Below are 23889 nucleotides of genomic sequence, written 5' to 3'. Positions count from 1 at the left end.
CTAAATAACCAACATAATTTTCACCGTTCCATCTTATTTCATATCTTCAATGAATTACCCGTCGTCATCGTCGTCATCAACCCATTACTGTCCCACTGCTGGGCACGGGTCTCCTCTCAGAATGAGAAGGATTAGGCCATAGTCCACCGCGCTGGCCAAGTGCGTGTTGGTAGACTTCACATACCTTTGAGATTTTTTTTTATAAATCTCTCAGGTATGCAGGTTTCCTCACGATGTTTTCCTTCGCCGGTTTAGCAAATGACAATTAATTTTACCAGATATTTCTGGATGTATATTTATCAGAACTGAACTACATTTTATTATCTACACAAATTAATCTTAGTATATAATCCTTATATTGTTAGAAGACCCAATAATGTATTCACTAAGTTTTTCAAATAATTTTGGTAAAATATAAATTTCATTCGTTGCAGTTCCGTGAAACAAAAATCCGTTACCTTTTGCTCAGTAATATCAAGCGATCCAGCATTCATCTCAATGTATTTCCTCTCCTCTTTCGATATCCATCTGCTAGTTCCAGGGGTAGAGGCACCGAAGATGATCCACAGAACTGCCCAGCCCAAGCAAGTGATACCGGCCACGTAGTAGACGGAAGGCCAACCCCAGGGGCCAGCTGATAGGACACCAGCCATCATCATCTCAATAATTGTTCCTAATTGTGCACCTAGAAGGATTGATTGCATTGATTGAATTTATAATTAATAAGTGAAGAAAGTTATAAAGATGCAAATTTGCACACTCATGGAGTTTCTTTCGTCGCTTTTTCTCCATAGCGAAAGACCTTCCGAAGAGTTGTTGTTTGTTGACGTACAATATAAGGATTGACATTGTAGGATTCACATTCGCTCTATTCTTACCCGCATAAACGAAGGTTCCCATTCGGCTCCTCTCAGAAGCCGGAGACCATTGTCCCAGCAGTCCATGAAGACTTGGATATAGTAAGCCCTGCGCCAGGCCCATGACAATACGACATCCACAAACAGCTACCCAGTCTCCCTGATAAAAATATTATAATAAAATCAAACCATATCCATATTTTAAATTCGTGTTTTCGCCTCAATTTGTCAATTAATTCAGTAGATATTATATAATTTGTCTTAACCACTAGTAATTAGAACAGAAAAGACTATACCCATGGGCGTTATGTAACATGTCCAACTAAATTTTTGTAGTAATAAATAATAGTACAAAAGTAAGTAAGCAAAGTATGATGTAAAACAGTAGAGCTTGCTACACATACAGCCAACCGTGATGACTAAGACAACTAGCGTTGGATTTCTTCGTCAATTAATATAAATAATTAAGTCAATTATATAATTAAGTCAATTAATATAAATAAGATACTAACAACATGAGAAATAAGTAAATCGTTTTTTGGTTTAATTCTGATGCGCACATACCACATAATATCCCCAAGGAGACAAGTTTTAACAAACTAAGAACTTTGACGAAATTCAACTTCATCTTTCAATTCTCGCGCATTCCCACGGCGCTGAACAATGTTTTATTAGTAATTTGATTGATCGTGTCGTACTGAAAGTTTTGCTTTCTGATTGGATTTTTAAAGCACTAAAATATTATATTTTTGTATTTTGAAAACAATACGTTAAACAATAAAATAGTATTTCTTAAGTTAAATAATTATAAGAAATATTATATGTTTTTAAGTTTAATTTTTCGATAAAAAATAAATACAATGTAGCTTTTCTAATATTATATAAAACGTCGCTTAATTTTACAAGCAGATATTTTATGTTTTTCAAATTAATTTAATTGCCTAGATAACGAGCAAATATTCAGACCAATTGTGATTGGAATTATATTTTTTGGCTAACGAGTAGTGCTTTAAACTTGGGACTAATTGGATAAAAATTATATTATTAGTGTCGTAAAGGAGGGTTTGAATAACAATTTTTTCAAAAGCATATTTTTGAAGTTAGTTTAATACGTGATGCTGCGCAAGAATCTAAATTTACTATTCTACGGGTTAAAACTGATATTAATTAGAACTACTAAATCTGGTTAAAAGTGTCGGATATTTCCTACTCTTATGCACGTAAGGATATACGTGCACATTTCGGATAGATTTGATTTGAAAATGAAACTTAGTCATCTGACTCGCGATCTTGATTCAATACAATATTTATTTATTTACAAGTATTTATTTTCATTTTAATCTTGTAAATTACATATTATAACGAGTATTCTTTAGCACCTTTATTTATACCTATCTATTCCTGTAATTATTAAAAATCAATTCACGACAGTGCATGCAATGGGGACGCGGAAAGACGTCGATAATAAACGAAGATTATTATATTATCAAGAGTTAATATTATCCAGATCACGTCGGGATGAAAAAGTGGAATCATTGAGAAAAATTAGACAAGGTTTGTATTTACCAAACGGAGTCAGCCTTTGGCGGAGTTACTTTACTAAATTGGCCAATTCATCTTGATCGTTCTCAACTCAAGAACGTTTTCATTTACCCTTTTTCTTCACTGTCTGTGCTTAAGTGAAATGTTGCTTTTAACATACAATTACATGTCTTTAACGAAAAATAATAAGCAGTGAATTTTCAAGTATTCATTACTCATCTTTTTGTCAGGGTTCTCGATTTATTTACAAGTAATTAACTGTTACATTAAATAAACACCTAACAAAATCTAAATCAATATGATAACATTAAGTTTTGGACACATTAATGCTTACATTGTACAACTGTGTTTGCTATTTTGAACTTAAACTCATGACAATCGGAGTAACATAGTCGTTATATTTACATAATACATAGTTCATATTACATAATTTATATTACAACCATCTTCTCCAGGAGTACTTACAAAGACCCAAAACACGAATTCAATTCATCATTTACATATCAGTTGAGGAACATAACCCAAAATATTTGCTTGCGAAGTTTGCACTGTTACTTACCATATCAGCAGCAAGAGGAACGAACAAGTTGACGATGCCAGTGATGAGCATGGAGACGAAGATGAGTAGCTTCCCACCGAACCTGCCGGCGAGCATGCCCGCGGGGATCTGGAGCACGATGTAGCCCCAGAAAAATGAGGAAAGCAGCGTGTCTTGGATCTTACGGTCCCATTCGAACACCTGAAAAAGTTGATGATTTAGAATTTAGCTATTCGAAGCTCGTTTATTACAGTTCCATAAATTACAGTGATGGTTGAAGCTCAATCGGTTCGTAGTTCAAATTCTGCACACCTGTCAAATATGTGTCTATTAGAAAAAAAAATCATTTGCTTTAATGGTGAAGGAAAATATTACCAATAAACCTACACGCCTTATAGTTTTAAAAGAAGACGTCAAGAGTGTGTGAACTCTACCGATTAGCACTCTCTTACTCTGAAAGGTCTAGCAGTAGAACAATAATGGGTTGAAGACGAAATTAATGTTATGAACTTTTACGTTATGTTACTAGAAGAGGTGATTTTTGTTAAGCTCTAGAAGCAATTTTAATCACCGTTACGTATGACAGTTGCAGCTTAACATAAATATAGAAAAGGTAATATTGTACACTTGTAAACAAGTGTTATATCAAACAGGAAAATGTCGGATTAGGAAAATATCTATAGCCTTAAGACTTTGAAGTGTGTTGAGTGGCTTGTGACATTTATCCTGACGGAAGATCTGAAAGGGAAACATTTCTCCGTATGTTACACCTTGTACACGTGTTCACATAGTATTTTTGTTTTCTTTATTTATAACCACGGTAAAAATGTATTCTGGTAACATTTCTTTTCACATGTAACATAAATATATTTCTTATGGGAAAAATATTTAAATTTCTCGTATGACTAAGTACAAATTAATAACTTTTATACCTTAATATTGTGACTATACGTATAATGTAGTTTTCGCCATATTAATCTGTTAAGTACTGGGTACGCAATTCGATTAGTTAACATTGGAGCTTTAATGCGTTGGTTAAAGCATCATTAGTCCATTGAAATGTTGACAACATTTGGCTTGAAAATATCAGACAACGCAATTTTATTTCAATATGGTGGCCGATTAGGCGGATTAGGTTAATACTATTTATGACCACATTGACCACCCCTCCTTGCCTTGAAAAATTGCGTACCATGACTTTTGTACGCTTAGTACCCTTAGTATAAGTTTTTACGTATTGACAAAAATGACGTATTTCCTTTACATTTCCAATCAGTTTAGATACACTCCGCTAGGGGCGCTGATTGGAAATGTATGGGAAATTCGTAAACAAATACAAAAACATTCAGTAAAAACTTAAACTATGGGTACAGGACCAAAATTTGTAACTTTGTAACATTTCAATGGATTACATTGACGGCTGTCAATTTACCGCTAGATTTCTTACAAAATTAAATTCTAATTCTAATGGCATTTATTAATGGTTTGTTTTGACCAGTTCTACATATGCTGTCTGCGGAGCGTGCTAAAAAAGTGAAAGTGTAAGTTCTACTATTCCAATTGATTCCTCAAGGGTATTAACGAATCTGTGGTCGAGCTCAAGTAGGACTTCAACCCAATCCTGTCTGAGGTTGCTAGTTTCCTAATTATACATATATATTAAAAAAGTTTATTACATGATCAATACCAGTTGTTTGAAATAATCGACTTAGGACGATCAGAGAAATTTGGAACTTCTCGAAAATCGATTTTCTCAGTTACTTACAACTAACATAACTTATCATTAACATCTCAAACCGTTTTGAATTTCTTCGCTCCTCACAGATTTTCTTTTCCTCTTTCCTTATCAAGAGAGATCTAAAATGGATATTACTATTTTCAGGCTGCGCTATTGAAGCATCAGTCTTCTCAGTCATTTATTCTTCCACTACTAAAACTACTTATCTCTTTGCATTTTAACATATCAAAAGCTTTACCGTGAACGTGTAGTTCGTCTTTGAATTTTAATTTAAATTCACAAAGTCTACTATAAAATAATGATTGCGCTCGACCTATTTGCTTCCTCGTGTTTCCACTGCTGAGTGCCATTGTCATTAGCGGGGTTGCTTCTGTCGAGTTGTTTTGCATTTTAGAATAATATGTATGCTTTTAACAAATTATTGTTACGTCACACACCGTCATAAACACTTTGTTCGTTTCTTTTGTATATGTTAGTAATATTTTTTATTGTATTATGATATGCGAGCTTGCATTACTTAACTATAATGAGTAATTCCATACCTGGAATATAATGAGCATTTTTTTAAAAGTGTTTCTATTTATGTAGACCAGGTGGAACCTCGCTGGATGCATAGCTTAGAAATGTAGCAGTAAAAAAGTAAAAAAACTGTTTACGGTAACACCAAGGCTACATCTATTACTACCTTATAAGAACAGTGTCAAACTATACCCTTAGTATGAGTTTTTACGTTTTGACAAAAATGACTGTTTTTGTACTTGTTTACGTATTTGAAATCAGCGCCCCTAGCGGACTGTATCAGGACTGATTGGAAATGTATGGGAAATACGTAAACAAATACAAAAACAGTCATTGTTGTAAAGGGTACTGCTGTTTTCAGTAAATTTAGTATTAAATTTAATTCTATTATAAATAAACTGATGCATTCCAACTTCATTTTCCAGGAGAGCAATATATCTTTGATTGGATTGAAGTACAACCCCAAAATCGCAACCCTAAAAGGTACATGAAACGCTATAATACCTATGTCAATGTCAAAAGCGAGAAAACTTTTAAACATAACTTTCTCTCAAAACAAATCGAATTTTCGAAAGTTTCTAACAATTTTGTCACTTGCTCCTTTAATTGCTACACTTATATTATCGTTATACAAAAATAAACTATGATCGCTGACAATAGAGTTCAATTTCACGTCAAGTTGCAAATATAAATGTGTAGAACTTACGTGTTTACATATAGTCGAATTTTAAACCGTATCTTATGACAATAAAGCTTATTTTACAAAATAGCTTATGAAGTGTAGATAAAATCGTGCCATAAGATTATACGCTGTATCTCTTAGATAATAAGAACTATATTCGCATGTACATGTGAACCCTAGCACAAGGGCGGCAAAGCAGTGCGAAGTTTTGTGTAGATTTTATTCTTCATGCGTGTACAAAACGTGCCGTGTAGTGTGAAACTGTTAATTAGGAACTTTTATAATAATACGCACTTGTTCTGAAGCGCTTTGTAAAGTCACGTAAGCCTGGAGTTACTGTAGAATACAATTACTTTTGTGAATGCTTAAAAAATTAATCCTTTTGACACAACTTAATAAAAATGTATTTAATTAAGTTTTTGGTGGAGTTCGCGGTATTTATAAAAAGCCTACTCAGGTTTTTATAATAGTGAAGTAGGATACGAGTATCTGATGTTAAGTGACTATGGGCATTAGTCACTTAACACGTCTAATCAACCAAGGATAAAATTAGAATTCTACCTGAAGTTGGCCACGGATAGGTTGCTACCTCTAAGGAATAAGTTCCAACGCTTCGGATAGATAAATCTTTCTCATCACACCAACAGGCTTGGAAATAAAAGTTTTGTGACACTCACAGTAAGTATTCTAATATAGTAAGCAATGCATCTATGGCCAACCTAGGATATTCTATCTGTAATGTACCATGTATTACCCAAATAGGATTAGATCCTATTGGGTAAGACATGATCTAAGCCTCTCTTACTTTGAGGAGAAACCCGTATCCAACAGTTGGAAAATGCGCTCACGACGTACGTTAATTTCTAATTTTGTATGGAGGGCAATGAACTCTTACCATAATTTGCACTGCGTTCTTGTTGCATAGCTATCTTCAAAACAGGAATTAAAAGCACGGATTCCACGGCGGGTAAATCTAATACATATATACTACACAAGTCGTATGTTATAGTGCTGCAACCCATCACACGTCAAATTACTGTATAACAGATCGGACAGCGTAACGGATGGTATGTTTCGCTAAGTAATAATATTCGTATGTACCTAACTCGTTACCATATAGTTTATACACTTGCATAAAATGTAATTAATGTGCAGAGTCGAGCGTGGTAAGCTGTTGGATGTGTGACTGTTATTGCCTAATTTTAATAGGCGCTTCTGCGCTTTGAAGAGCATGTAAAACATGCTAGGCGATTATGCCCGGGGAGCAACAGTCTCAGTTCGGAGCTTGTATGTATACAATATGTTGAGAAAACTTCGATAGCGTGATTCAAAAACATGTGGCGTCATCTTTTGACGATTTGTGGAAAGTCGGCACAGTATCACTAGACAGCAGCAGCAGTCGTTAACCTTTGTCAGAGGTCTCATGGTTTAACTTAGAACATCTTATACAGATTGGCCTAAGATTTATGCTTTTCTCTGCTAATACGTTTTGCAGCAGTTTATTGGAGTAACCCGTAGATACTTCACCATTTACTTTAGAGAACTGTCTTTAGAGAACTGTACATGTTTATACATAATATTGTATTTTAATATTTTGGGTTTGGTGTTTAGTGACACCTAAGTTGCAATTTGAGTGATCATGACTATTATTATGAGTTTTTACACACAGTTTTAAAGGGGGTGAACCCTTTGTGGTTCGACTCCGGCGGCACCACCGCCACACCTATTCCTACCTAATATCAGCAGTGTTAGGCTCTGCTGTGTTCCGGTTTAAAGGGTGTGGTAAGGGAGACAGACTTTTCCGAGGCGTTCCAGCTTAGTCCTCAAGGGTAGCGGCGCATCTGTGGCCGACCTCAAAGAGGAATATTTAATCATATCTGGGGTTGATTACAGATGTCCATGGGCGGCATTAGTTACTTACCATCAGGTGGAATGCATGCTCGTCTGCTACAGGAGTAATTATATAAAAAAAAAGTTATTTTTTATCACATTCAAAATGGATCTTATACATTTTGAGCGCTCAAATTTAAAAAAGACATTGTTATTTTATTAATAAATTTAACCATTCACAGTACACCCATAATTGTATATGTGTTTATGCACTTTCATTGCCGCCAACATAACAACTAAGAATAAACCTAACGCATTAGTCTTTCTCTGTTCGTGGGAAATTTGTCGAGTTATCGGAATCAATTACTTCGATTCTGTTTCCAAGAAGCCATTAAAAATCCAATTAATTTTGTTCTTCAAGCGCTTACTTTACGCAACATTACTTAAATATCAAAGGTATGTTAGAAGCAAATATTTTTTTTGTGAATATATTGTTAAATTTAAGTTAAAAGAGTATAAAAGAGAACCCTTTTATACGCAAAACATGACCTAAAAGACATTATTAAGTACTTATTAAACACTGCTTCGTCTTTATGGCGTGAACTTTCGCCAACCCCTTCTATTAAGAAGTGACATGCAAAGCAATGTTCTATCAATTAATGAATAAAGGTTAAGCAAAAACGTGCCGTAAATTACTTTAAGTAGACATTTAATACTATGACGCAATAATATATGTTCTAATTTTTATTATTTTCTCATTCAGTAAAGGTTTAGCTTATTTAAAATATGTATGTTTTCCTAAATTTTGAGCTGTATTCTAATTTAAGTTACTAGAGCAAAAATTCCTCTGTACCCTCTTTACTCTAATTCTGTCACTGAGCTACGCGGACAAAAGTTTGAAACTTTAAGTTGCTTCGTACGTAATTATCTCACTACGCTACATAATACATGACTTTCATATTAACTACATAATATATGTGGCTTTAGGGCTTATGGAAGTTAATTTTTCTTGTACATTATACAAAGTATTTTACGATGTTACGTCGAAAGTTCTCATCTACATAATATAGACTTATAGTTTTTGTTGAATATTCTACTTCGACCGTTTTATGAGCTACTAAAGTTACAAAATATGTTTGAATTAGGTATTATGGGGTAAATGCCTTTGCATAATCTACCTTTCATTAGGTAAAGTCTCTTTCTTTCTCTAGCATAATTTTCAAGTTTTTTTTTATGGATCAGTACGGCCTATCATTGGCAATAATTGTAATTTTTGTTTGAACCTGATAACCCTTAGTTTAAAAGTTATAGTGATTTATTTACTTCAGGTGCACAATTCAAAAGGTTGTAAAACCTAAAACATTTTTTTTTTGTTGACAAAATGCGGTTTAATTTTACCTGTTTCAATATGTGCACATTCTGGAGATTCACCCTGTATATTTTATTTCATTTCACTGAGATTTCGCGGAGTAGAAAATTTCACTGCATATTCCAAACAATATATTTTTTTTCACATCTAACAAATTTATCTGATCAATGCCAACTTTTAACCATAAAAAGTATCGCTGAAGTTGTTAAATTGAATTTTGATTCCCTAGAGCTTTGACATATGAATTTAACTTAAAAATATTATGTACAAATATTATAAGCAACTTTTTAGCTCAGACAGTTGGTGTGCAGTTAAAATGAATAAATATTTTATGAATACTGCAGTCCATACATTATAATTTAGTCCATACATTATAAAACTTTGGGATAATATAGGTACTGTTTAAATATATAGGTTTCATATTTCGTTCGCGCAGCGCAACCTATATTACCCAATGAAATTTAAATGAGTTTTTACAGTTCAAACAATTATAATTTTTTTATCTCTTTTCCTGCCTAATTAATAATTATTTGTTATTTGTTTTGTAAATTAGTCACAAAGGTAGTAACTAAATTCTCAAGTAATAATTAGATACTTAAATTTGACCAAAGATAAATGAGGACATAAGCCTAAATTGAGATCATTAACAGCTATTTTATGTTCTTACAAAATTATCGCCTGAACGTCAGCAAAATTCGCATCACGTACTGAACTGCGAGTAAACAGCTCGATCTTGCCCTCATCCCGCCTCTTTCTGATCCTGAACGCTGTCAACAGTTAGTGACACTGTTATGAGTAATGTATTGGTATTTTCGTCGACACTATTAAAAATGGGCTGTGTTGTAGGCGAATTTCATGAATAAAGTTACTCAAAATACGTCGTTTTGATTTCTTTTCTTGGTGATATTTCGATCCAGTTACATGAATGAATACACCGTGAGTAGCCGTAGTATAATACAATGGGCAGTGTTCAATAGAGTAATATGTTAAGTAATTCTGACTTACAGAAATATTAATCGTTACTGCGTCGAGCTATGAAGGATGTGGTAATTCAAGACTACTGTGACATTTGTGGCCAATTTTAGACAAGATGGCAATTGCCAATTGCCAAAATTGCTATCACATGGGTTTTACATTTAATACCTACTTCAATTTCATTCAAAAATTAAAATGATTAAGTTAAGTTTTATTTTTCAGCTGCTTATCCGGCTTAAATCTGCTTCCTTTTTAAGCAGCGTATAAACCGTATGGATTTCATTTGCCTGATAATAATTTTAATCATCATTAGGGATGAAGTGACTGCCTTAATTGCATGATTTCTTTTCCAACCAATTAATACGACCCACGTAACTGTACCCAGCAGAATAACAACTTATTCAGTCCTTAAATTTCCCTTAAAGAGAAATTAACTTTATTTTGTTCCCGTGGTACGGTGGGGTCATTGTAAATTACGGGACCAATATAAACTTCTAAATGGGACATTTGTATTTGAGTCACGTACGGGGTTGTTTTCTGCTGTGAGTTCGATAAAAATTGTCTGTCCATTGGTCCGATGGTTTCATAGTATTTTTGTATTTGGGCTTTAATTATTTTCTATCAATTTTCGATTTGGAAATACAAAATGCAAATCCATGATGTCTTTCTCGAACAAGAGATTACCTATCTAGGATATTTATATGTTTTATTTTGTTTGTTGTTGTTGCACATTATTTGTGTGGGAGAAAAATAAAATATTTTCATTTCATTTCATTAGATTCGAAAACACACCTCATATGGGGGCCATAATATGTATAAAGCCCATCACAAACTTTTATTTAATGTGTATTAAAATTTTAAATCGTTCTTATTGTTATTATTATTATTGTTTGCGTACGTTATTGGCAATTTATGAGGGCCTCGTAAACGATGACTTCTAAGAATATTTTAAATTCTGTCAGATTATGAGGTGAGCAGATTTGGAGTTCATTGATAATGTGTGATAGTGGTGATCAAACTAAGGTAAATTTATATGAGTATAATTGCAATAATTCGTAGGTACTTTTCGGAGTATTTTATTTATTATATAAAAATCTTGTTATGTAAAGGTGGTAGAACCTTTTGTGGTTCGACTCCGGCGGCACCACCGCCACACCTATTTCTACCTAATAACAGCAGTGTTAAGCGCTGTTGTGTTCCGGTTTGAAGGGTGTGGTAAGGGAGACCGACTTTTCCGAGGCGTTCCAGCTTAGTCCTCAGGGGTAGCGGCGCATCTGTGGCCGACCTCAGGTAGGAATATCTAATCCTATCTGGGGTTGATTACAGATGTCCATGGGCGGCAGTAGCCACTTACCATCAGGTGGACTACATGCTCGTCTGCTACTCTAATATTATAAAAAAAAAATCGTCCTTAAAATTGAAGTACATAAGAAAAATAGAATGATTACATATGTTTGAACAAAATGTAACATGCTTTCGCCTAATGAGATAGCCTAGGTAGGTAGACCAGAATCCCTATTCTGGTCTACCTACCTAGGCTACGGTATCCCCTGCCTGTCGTAAGAGGCGACAAAAAGGGGCTTCCGGGGTTGCGGGTGGCAAGAGTGGGAGCTCGAACCGCCCGGACAGCGACCCCGGGAAGGACGGTGGTATGTGTAGTCGCATACCACACACCACGTGGTGCACACCAGACGGTGTGGCGAGCGTCATGCTCACCTGGGCGGAGCCCGTTGGGGCAACGCGCTAAGAGGACTCCGGTTGCGTTCCTCTGGAGATTCCGGAGTCCTCTACGCAGCGACGATGACGGCCACCGCGGGGGTTTTAGTGCGGTAAGGGCACGGCATATGGTACCTTTTAAAGATTTCCCCAAGAAACAAAAACAAAGGTAGTCAGGCTACTTCATTAGGCGAATTAGGCAATATGTAGATTTTTTGACTAAAGAAATTATAACGACCCTGTCCAATTTTACTTTAGGAAAACTCGAGGCTTGCATTATGCATGATTAAATAAATAAATATATAAAAAAGCGCCTGAAACTTAGAAGTGTTTGAATCTCTAACACCGTTATTAATTATCAATCTGGCTAATTTTTACATACTAACGCTCTAAATTTGACATTTTTTGTAAGTTAGTTTGTAGGTGTAAGTTACCCAATTTCTATCTTTGACCAAACAATCGTGGTGGATAATTTGCTTATGTTTCCTATATAAAGATGCATGTAGTAGGCAATATGTAGGTAGGTAGGTAGGTACTTACCGGATAACTATAGTTGTTGGGTGTTGTCATGGCAACGATGGCGACACTCATGCTAACTCTCGTGGCGTACGACACCGTGGTGGCGAGGAACAGGAGGAAGACGACTACATGACGCATGCCTATCATCCGGTCTGAAACAAATGGATTACATTTAATAAATAAATCTAATTTAATACGAGTTAACCGATCCACAAATCACAGTGGTTCAATATCGTCCTCAGTCGGGAGAACCGAGGTTCGAATCCTAGACACGTGAAGGTCGTAAAAGGCAAGTGAAATCTACCAATGTGCACTTGACTATCGCACCGTCTGATACCAAAAGTGGTCTAAGAGGAGGCCTGTGCCCAGCAGTGGGGGATTTTTTTATTTGGATTTTTATGTTTTTGATTTAGATTTTTAGTTGTGCGATAGTGTGCCGCAATCTCAAAAATATGATTAAAATTTGAAAATGTTATTTAAAAAATATTAAAAAAAAAAATGTAAAGTTGTATATGAAATTTGATCTCCAAATATCTCTTCATTACAAAGTGAATCACGTAAAAGTTATGTTATCTAAACGTAACATTTTGAATGTGGGTACGGCTTTAAATATTGACATTTCATTGAAACATTAGCCAATACAGCTTTTACCGATATGATATGCAAGCATTACCTTGAGCTGATAAACTTATTGATTCTAACCTAGTCATGAACTAGTTTTTAAGTATTGTTTTCAAAATATTGTTCAATTGAACACTTATAATAGCTTTGAAATGAGTATTGGATTACTCTTGAAAATTGAGTGCTCTCTTTAAAGGTTAGGCAGTAATTGTTACTTGTTTACTATGCGTTTGACCTACATATTATCGTTCAATTGTCTAACAGATGCCCAAGCTACTAATATTAGTATTTCAAATACCTTTATTTAAATGTGTTATTTCATTTTGTCTGCATGCAGCATGATTGAAAGTAATTGAATTCGTTTTTAAACAATTGTGTCTGTTTAGTAACATCTCTAATATATCAATTTATGTCCTTTTCTGTATATTTTCATATATATTGAGTAAATTTGAATTACTTATCCCTTTTTATATGATCTTGCTCTAAAAAATAAATGGAATTCTTGCTTCATAAAATGTACTAAGGTTAATGAATTTATGTAATGACTGCTAAAACTTGGGTCTACTTTAAAACGACGAGCCTTTCGAAAGCAAATACATTTTTGCCTTCTGAATACAAGACGAGTTCTAAATGTAAAAATAAGTGATTTAAAAAAATCAGTGAGATATTTCTTCATAAATTAATTTAAATTAAAAATACCTTAATATATAGTTTCATGTTTACTATCATGCGTTTTGAATTTAATAAAGCTATACTTACATAATAATAATAATATAACAAATATGTACCTACTTAAATTTACAATTTAACGATCTTTGATAATTAGTAAAACAAAAGTTAGTAATGATAATAGAATTAGTCTAAGTTGAAGTTGATGGGAATAACGACTTTGACAAGACTTTGTGTTTCTCATTAATTGTTAACTGTTAAAGAAATTACTTGGTCTATTTATATTATGTAAGTTCATTGCCGGGGTCAATGGAATAATTGGACTATCATGAGTTGACGACCCGCGTGGTGGAGCAGTCGCGTGTACGGATTGTACTAAATACGTTCTCAAAATCAAAACATAGTAATATGACTCATTTATTACTTTTGCAGACATTATAGGGTCTTACCTTAATAACAATATGAATACGATACTTTATAGACAAGATTTTTTAAAGTTTGATATGATAACACGTGTGACAAACGACACTATCTTGATGAGAGACGCAGAAGGTTCCGGATACGATTTCCGAAATTGAAATGATTTTTTTGTAGAAAGTATTATAATTTATGGATTTTTAAGTGGTGGAAGTAAATGTTTAAGTGACCAATCATTAGTTCACCTGACATTAAAATCATACGGTAACGTATGGTTTTAATTACAGTGATCAAATTTATATGAAATGTACATGTTAGATAGATGATTTATATGTAAATATTTAAAAAGACGATTCTTAAAACCTAAGGTGCATTAAGTTATATTGCAAATATCAATTCACCTCGGAAATCTCCACCTATTTCATTTAAACTGGACTATAACGGAATTCTTGTAACTTTAATGTTATTATCATTCATATAAAGTATATTATTTGTTTTTACCTACACTAATGTTGGTCGATTAAGTGGTGTGTGGGAAATCACGCACGCGTGTTGCATACTCCTTTTTATGACATGTAAATTCGTTACTTTACCATGTAAAACACGATGAATGATGACAATTAATTAATACAAAACAGACAAAATGACGTAATGATTAATCTTTAATACCCCTCACACGCCTTGTGACCTCTATTAACTAGTAATTACTATTAAAACCCAACTGCGTAAAAATAATGAACTGAAAAGGAAATTCATGTACCCTATGTCATTCCCATAATTCAGACAAATCATTAATCGTGATGGTTTGTAATTGCATTTTAACCTTATATTATTAACTTGAAAAACATTTTATAAGAGCATTATTTTTATCCGACTTCCCAGAGGACAGAGGGTATCTATTTGTCGTGCATTTTTTTTCATAGTGTCATAGAGACATGAAAGGACAATACCATTGATCGCACTTAATGGTGTATTTTGTACGTGACTCCCATTTTTACGTGAAAGCAGTGTTTCCATCTGGTAAGTCACTGTCGCCAGTACTGGGTAGCAGTGTGTTGCGATTTTACTAATATAATAGATGAAGATGGGGGTAATGAATTTGTCCATATAGTTTTTTTTAAAATGAGAGAGAGAGAGAGGGGGAGAGAAGAATTGTATGTACTTGCCAACACTTACACCTAAACTTGAACATGATATCCAATTACATATTGTGTGCGATAGACCTATATTGATTTATTTACATCAAAACGGTGCCACAAGTCTTGATGGGACGATTAGTACGATGAGTCTATTAAATGAAGCTCAGACCAACATCGAGCTTTTCTAAGTTGTCGTTCATAGAAATTACCAATCTATGAAATTAATCAGAAGACCTAAATTTTCATAATTCCAATATAAAGTTGTGTTCTGTATTTTATTCGAGCAGTGAATTATAGTGTATATCAGCTGTATTTTGAAAGAAGAATTGTTTATTAGAAGTCTAGATTAGTTGAGCATTCGAAGGTTAATGATGGAAAACTATACAACTTTACCGACTTAAAATAAATTTACAGAATAGCAGTACGTATTGATAGGTTAGTAATAAGTTGTCCCTGTAGTACCGGGACCAGAATAGGGCTACGGTGTCCTCTGCCTGTCGTAAGAGGCGACTAAAATGGGTTTCCGGGATTGCGGGTGGCAAGAGTGGGAGCTCAAACCGTCCAGCAAGCGACCCCGGGAAGGACAGTGGTTTGTGTCATCGCATGTCGCTGTAATCACCAGGGGATGTGAGAGGAGCGTAAATTGCTCCCCCCAGGGCAGAGCCCGATAGAAGGGCATCGCGTTAGGAGGACTCCGGTTGTGTTCCGTTGGAGATCCCGGAGTTCTCCACCAAACGCTGAGGACTGCCACCGGGGGGTATTAGTGCGGTAAAAATTCCACATAACTCGGCGTCACTCACATGGCGTCGGGTACCTTTTGAAGGTTTCCCCCTTGTCAAAAAAAAAGGTTACTAATAAGTACGTGCCCAATATTCTTAACTGGAGAAATAAATAATATTATGAACCTACATAGCTTATGAATATAAAAACAACTAAGATAAAATTAATTACACAGTACAGACAGTAGCTGACTCCAAATATAATTCTAAAATTGCTTACAACATGACAGTAACTTGACTTGTCTTAAATTTGAAGACAGTAGCTGACTTAATACAAATGTGCCTCAGACTGTTATGGTGCTCGATTTAGTTGACGCACAACAGAAATGTATGGTACTAATGGGCGATTGATTCGTGGTAATGTGTTCTAGGTTTGGTGGAAACCAAGCGGTCAATGGATCTGTTGTGTAATAATTTGGACTTCCTGAATTCATTAGGTTCTTTCGATTTAAAACGCGGCGCCTGCAACTTGTCTAGGTTTGAACACATCTACAAAGTTAAGCAACAGTCACGGTTCATGTGTTGGATGGGTGACCCGTAGTACGTAAAACTGTTTGTTCCGTTAATAGTTATTACATAGGTTGCAATTCTTGAATCAGAAAACTTGAAGTGGTTTTAATACATACCACACAAATTCCTCTACTTATCTAATATTGACATGGATTTTTTTAACGAAACACCAAATTTAAAAAAAGGTGGAGTATGCTCCAGGTCTCCTTCAGTTATGATATGAGACCGTATAATAGAATAACATAGAATTTATTGTCATTTTAAAACGATATTTCATTACTATACCTAATTAGTCGTTTTAATAATGCTAATAATTTTCCTGAGTTTTCTTGCTACATTATCCTCGTTACAACTGTCCGTTTTTCTTACAATCATCATTAATGATACTTTTTTAGATGCATTGTTATTCGAATGCAATCAGTGTTTGTGATAAATCTATTATTGTTATTACCGGTTAATATGAGAATCAGGAAGATGATAAAGTTATATTTATCATCGTTAATGTTTATTTCTAGAGGAATTACAATTAAATATAGTATGCTAGCGCTCAAAGAGCAGCAATTGAAGGTGGCAAAACGTTATTTTATGTAAGGCAAAACATAATATATTTGCCATTTGTTTGTTAGTAACTATTTGAACATTTTTTCTAGCCAAATATCCAGTTCATTACTACAGTAGTTCCTATTACTCAATTCAATGTCTTTAGTCGCAGATATAATATTAATGACGTAATGCCAACCTTGACACACTCCTAAGTTCACAGGGAAGAAGTTATTTAGTCGTTTAAGTAATCAAATTTACTCAAACACTAAATTGCTGGTGTCCACAGCGACACTACTTTAAATTCGCTGTTTAAAATGAATTGGACAACGGGCGGCTTAGGATAAGTGTGAAAAGCTGCGTCCAATAGTAAGCGTTTGCATAAGTTTTAAGTAACCGGATTTTTATAGTCATGGAAATTTTATAGTATAATGGCAATACAAATCTTTCTTGCTCTCTTTAATGTGCATGATTTATAAAGACAAAATTCATCAAATTCAAATTTAAAAAAAATTGCTCTTACTGTCATAATCACACGTCAACACATCAACATTTTGTCGGACGCGGTCTCCATCGCTTTTCCGATTTTTCAGATTGCTTGGAACTTTAAAAACCATTTTGAAATTAGAAAATAATAAAACCTTATAATGTTACTTTATAGAATCCGCTCACTGTTCAACACGACTTTACTTCGAGGTATAATTCTTATGCCAAGAGTAAAGCAAATTTTTGCGACATGTCGTGATATTTACTACAGTCACTATGGATATTTCGATTCGCAAATGACCACGGGGTCAAGTGAGACTGAGTACTCACAACCAGCGTATATCCGCTATGAGGGTCCGGAAAAGACTAGCTATCATTTTCATTATCGCTTGATAACGAAATTAATAACTGCTATTTGAGCTATCGATTTGAAGATTAGGATTATTTTTTACTATAAATTTTGCCAATGTTTGTCCGTAGTACTTAGTTAAGTCTTACGGAGTTTTACGGAGCATTAACTAAATAGAGCTAATGAATTTTGGAGGTTTAATACGAGAATTGTAAAGCCTACAGAGTCTGCTTTGAAAGGTAGTAGAACGGTTCTACCGGAAATACAGCGCTCTTGACAATATTTTCAATTTACAATTTACAATATCCTGAGTAAGTTATTTCAAAAATTTACTTAAGATATACCTGAACCTTTTAAAAAGAAGAATGATGAACGTCTTATGCAACTTTAATAAAACTAGAATTAGCTAATCATTAGGATTTGATAAAATTTAATTTACATACGTAAGCACTTAGATAACATATTTATGCATATAGTATTATCATATTTACAAAGATACTAGGAAATCCTATCATAAATATTATTTAGATTGTTACCGATTGCTATTATCACCGGACAGTATAATTTCTTTTTATCATTCACCAATAGGATTAAAATAAAATGTTAGTTACCGTACTCCTCCGAAACGGCTTTACCGATTTTCACCAAATTTTATATACATATTCAGTAGCTCTGAGAATCGGTATATGTGATAAGGTGATAGAGAATCGGTATCGGTGATAAGGGTTGTTCACCCTTAACATTTTTTTAATTATATGACAACACAACGTTTGCCAGGTCAGCTAGTAAGAGATAAATTAAATTCCTATTATAAAAAACAAACAGACCAATTCGTGATAATACTTCGTAGTTTACGTGACATATTGAAATGCCGAAAATGCAAGTTTGTGATACGAGGAATCAACTTCTCCAACAGAAAAATAGAAAAAGGATTGCATCCTATTTCAATAAAATCTGCTTGTCGAATTATGTACGTTTTGCCTACCAAAGATTGAATTTGACATTTGTAATTGACAGAAATTTCGATCTTAGGTTTACAAATGTGTAGATTGATTTTATCTATAATAGGACATTGTCAGATTAAACCTATTTCATCGCGTGCCATAAATTTTTGAAACGTCAACACACCTGATAAAATATGAGCCGTGTTTGTTTTTATCATGACGTTATCAAGCATGATAGGGTTTGGCAAAGATTGGGCGAAACCATGTGGTGTCATCGTTACACCTGTTATTTTAGATCGAAGAAACTGCAGTTATTGTGTATCCAAAGAAGAAATAAAGTATATTCTCAGTGTTCAAATGTATTTTTTCAATTTTTCAGGTATTAATTGTCAAATTTCTAACTTTGTTAGGCAAAAATTGGTTAAAATTGATCATTTATTACTAAATCCTATAAAAAAGGAACCAATAAATGCTTTTCTTTGTAATATCAATGACAGTAAACACTTATTATCAAGTGAATTGTTGACGTTTTTTAGTTTTATCGCATAAAATGTAATCATATGAGTTGTAGCCACAAGCTACATAATTCTAGATACTATCTACTTATCATACTGTATTATTATGAGTTCCCTCCCCAAGCTACACTTTATCTTTGTCAACCACATTATGATAGCAACTTAAGAAAATTTTATGAGCATAGCCTTTTATCTACCCGGCTAAACAACCCCCAAAGGGATTATTGCTGTTAATAAACCGAGGAATTTGTACTGCGGTGTAGATAACGGGAACATACTTTGATATGAGCTTACCTTTTATCATTTGTGTACGGGATATTAAGAGTTAAGTTGTTTTTATTTAGGTCAGCCTAATAACAGCAGTGTTAGGGCTGCTGTGTTCTGGTTTGAAGGGTGTGGTAAGGGAGACAGACTTTTCCGAGGCGTTCCAGCTTAGTCCTCAGGGGTAGCGGCGCATCTGTGGCCGATCTCAGGTAGGAATATCTAATCCTAACTGGGATTGATTACAGATGTCAATGGGCGGCAGTAGCCACTTACCATCAGGTGGACTGCATGCTCGTCTGCTACTACTATGTTATAAAAAAAAGGTCAAAGCTTTATTATTATAGAACTAAAAGGCTGGAAAGGTTTTAAAGGGAGAAACAGCAGGGTTCGACCAGGGAGGTACCGTCACGTCTTTTTCTAAGGTGAAGGAGTCCTTGCACTTCAGTGGAAGTGTCTGGATCCCGACCAACTTACTCAGGAGTAGTAATGCATCTATGATCAGCTTCAAGAAGAATGCCTGTTCTATACGTAATTGGCTAAAGAAGTCCATGAAGTCCAAGAAGGTTGCAATACCTACTTATCATCGGGTGGACTACTCATTTTCTATTTTAATTGCTATTGTTATAAGTTAATTTTCCTCTTTGAATACTATGTGGAAAATTAATTTTCAAGTAATATTTCATAGGTTAGTCTATCCGTAGTACACTTACTCGAAAGTAGGACGTAGTAAGGCATCCTTAAATTATATGAAACCAAACATAGGACGTGCTCTAAAGAATTTCAATAATGGATTTACTGAAACAATAGCGGTCCCTAAAACTGTCGCAACGGACCTTTAACAGCATTAGCATAACAATATCAACGCAACTAGTTTCAAATTTTAATTTGAATGTGCGAAATTGGTTTCCAGACCTCTTGGGCAAGTTCTCGTTAGTTTTAATTGACGGACCTTAACTTCTATTACCCCAGAGCATACGAATAGTGGAGTCATTAGAAGTAATTTTACAGTAAACTAAAGTAACAGAAATTGTGCAAGATAAGCGTTGTGAAGCGCGGCCTTGCGGTGCGTTAAATCGTAGAGTTAAGCAACATCAGGCGTGGTCTGTAGTTTGATGGGTGAGCATTAGTGGCTAAATTTCACCGTAGTTCGGAAGGCACATAAAGCACTCGTTACGCATTATTTTCGTAGTTGTGCGTTATTTTCATAAAGTATGCGAGGATAAATTTCAAATATATATAGTTACGTTTAAAATTATGTGAAATTAGTAGGTTTTTTTTTATAAAAGAGACTTGTCGTAAAATAATTATAAACAACGAATTAACTTAAAAAAGTTAATGTCTCGAATAATTAGTAGTAAGCACTATAAATCTAAATGAACATAAATTAGGAAATATATTTGTAACTTTTTCTAACAATAACATTATCATATTGCTATGATTAACATGTTACAATGTTCTTTACGCTATTATATCGTGAGTATAAAATTATTTCCGACAACACTATGTAATTGTAATTGTTATTAATCATTAACTTATTTTTTTCGATTTTATTCGAACGCTTATCTCTAGCCCTATAAAGGTTAGACACAATTTTAATAATAATGCTTTTACAAATATTACGCCAAAACAAACGGTCTAATGAAATCATAGTACTTTATAGTCGTTTATATACAACTGTACAAATAATTACTATTAATACAATTATTTTGTCTAGCATTGAAAAAAATGGTCGTTGCGTATCATCTGCTTCTTGTATTTACTTATTTTTTTTATATTGTCCTTAATTTACTAATGTCACTTTTATTTGAGGTGATAGAACTCTTTGTGCTTCGACTTGTGCGGCACCACCGTCACACCTATTTCTATCTAATAACAACAGTGTAAATAGTCATAGTAGATTATATTATTATTTTATTTTTAATCAAATCTATATATATTAAAGAATGTCGTGTAAGTTACACTATTTATAACTCAAGAACGGCTGAACCGATTTGGCTAAAAATTGGTGGAGAGGTAGCTTAGAACCAGGAGACGGACATAAGAATTTTTTTATCCCGTTCGACCGCGTTTCCGTGAAGTCAATATAAAACGTGGTATAACAAAAACGCATCTGACATGGAATAACAAAACATTTAGGGGGCAAAAATAGCGTTTATATTTTATTTTACATGTATATTCTAAAATACCTTGACATTAAATTCGGCCCCGGGAGGCAAATTTCAAAGACCACTTAGTCTGGACGATTATTTTTTGTTTCTGATATTGTTAGATTTCTTTTTAACGCAGATGAAACCGCGGGGCACAGCTTGTTTTTTTTTAATAAATTAGAATCGTATTATATTGACGTACGCCAATCCTATCTTAACTGTATAGTTAAGATAGGATTAGAATTTTCAAATAAAGTGCGAGATGTCAATGTTAGATAGTTAATTGTATCAGGCGTTACTTTGCGGAAATCCATGGCTTATGCTATTAAGTTAAGATTAAAACTACTTCGCAACAATCCGCTACAAATATGTAGCGTCAAGTTACATATTTGTAGTCTAAGTCAAGTAAGTTAAGCTTAGCGATTAACCGTCGTAGAGTCAACTTACCCTGATGATGCTCCGTTTTGGAGCGAAACACGTGTTGGTGGTGTATATTTTTAATTTTTGCATCTGCATGCATCCTTTGAGGGAGGGAGGGTGGTACATACTGCATGGTTTAAAATATATACCATCATACATGTTTGTAGCGGATTGTTGCGAAGTAGTTTTAATCTTAACTTGATGTCAATGTTGTCAATCTATCAACGAAATGGGTTTTCTAGGTTCCCGTGGCGTAAACAATCAGGTGTTTCTATTGCTAGGTGTACAGATAACCTACAAATCTCCGCCCGATAACTGATATCAAAGATATACTTCAGAGTGATAGCTACTGATTTATCTCATCACATGGCGACATAAACTATTTTTTATCTACTTATTGAAAATATATTATCAATCTGAAGAATATAGTGTATACCCGTGAATAATATGTATGAGTAGGAGCATAAACACACCCTGGTATTGTAAGTGAATTGTTATTGTATTATATTATATTTTGTTAAGATAATAAACGTACAATAGTTTCATGAAGTAGCAATACGCACATATGTTCAAAAAATCACACGTTAGAATCAAACTTTCGACCTCGCGAATAAGATGCAGCGTTTACAACTTCACAGCTATCACAGCCACAAACTTTATTTAGCGACGTCTCAGTATACAACAGGACTTGCGCGACGTATGCCGAGCATTTTTTCATAAAATAATAGCATAGCGATAAAGCCAGTTGAATTTATTTAAATGATCCATCGCTATTTATCTTAAAGGCTACCAAGCGCGTCCGTTGGTCATTAGTATAGTTGAAATGTCATTTACATGAACATGAAAATGACCGGAGTTCATTATGTGCCGTGACCGTGAATTATTATGTACTATACTCATAATATGAGCCCGTTACGTCATCTCTATATATTGTCATTTAATTCTGTACCCTTAGTATGAGATTTTTAGTTCAAATTCAAATTCGTTTGTATTTGCCAATTACGACTATAATCAAAAATGCCGGCACGCTGCGCATCGTAAATAAATTAATTATCAGAATTTTCCTTCAAACGGTCATTAATGACTTACAAAGATGACAATATTTTATGGAAAATATATTTTAACGAATGAACCAATTAAAATTATAACCATATCACTTTTCTATTAAATATGAAATTAAGTCCGTTCCGATTTGATATAATCAATTTTAAATAGCCATAACAATCACAAGTTCCGTATAAATTATATTTCTAACATTAATTTATTTGAGTTATTCAATAATAATTTATCCACGTTTTAGTCCGGGCAACCGGGCTAACCCGGGGGAATGAAACATTTATGTCGGACCCTTACGGATTAAAACATTTTGGACGCTCGGTTCCGGATCACGAGAAGCGTTAACATTTTTTTCCCTTCTCAGTATACGTACTCAGTACAAGGTGGTAGAACCCTTAGTGGTTTGGCTCCGGCGGCACCATCGCCATACGTATTACGACACAAGTATCTACCTAATAGCAGTAACGTGAAGCCCTGCTGTATTCTGGTTTGAAGGGTAAAGTAGACATACTTTTCCGAAGTAAATCCAGCTTAAACCTCAGGGGTAGTGGCACATCTATGGTAGGTATCTATTTCTGTCTGGGGTTGATAACAGATGACCTTGGGCAGTAGCCACTTATCATCAGGTGGACTGCATGCTCATCTGCTACTTCTATATAAAAATGTTCCTCATGAGACAAGCATGCAAAACGCACACACATCTTGAGTCCTAAAGACCGGAATTGAAACGACATTGACGAGAAGAGAG

The 23889-nt window shown here is 34.3% G+C and overlaps 1 protein-coding gene across 1 annotated transcript in view; it reads right to left on the bottom strand.

Moving 5' to 3' along the window:
- LOC140757217 (putative inorganic phosphate cotransporter) overlaps positions 1 to 23889 on the bottom strand; it is a 43327-nt gene that overhangs the window by 4414 nt on the left and 15024 nt on the right. Inside the window, exons 2-5 of the mRNA XM_073092752.1 lie at positions 12307 to 12437; positions 2959 to 3138; positions 879 to 1017; positions 459 to 685 (exon numbers count right to left, since the gene is read on the bottom strand). Of these exons, the coding sequence (XP_072948853.1) occupies positions 459 to 685; positions 879 to 1017; positions 2959 to 3138; positions 12307 to 12437 (677 nt within the window). The remainder of the gene's footprint in view (positions 1 to 458; positions 686 to 878; positions 1018 to 2958; positions 3139 to 12306; positions 12438 to 23889) is intronic.

The sequence above is a fragment of the Epargyreus clarus genome, unplaced genomic scaffold (genome assembly GCF_041222505.1).
Source record: "Epargyreus clarus isolate Ecla_fem2 unplaced genomic scaffold, WU_Ecla_fem_2.2 ptg000004l, whole genome shotgun sequence".
Lineage (NCBI taxonomy): Eukaryota > Metazoa > Arthropoda > Insecta > Lepidoptera > Hesperiidae > Epargyreus > Epargyreus clarus.
This window is presented reverse-complemented; position numbering and strand designations above follow the sequence as displayed.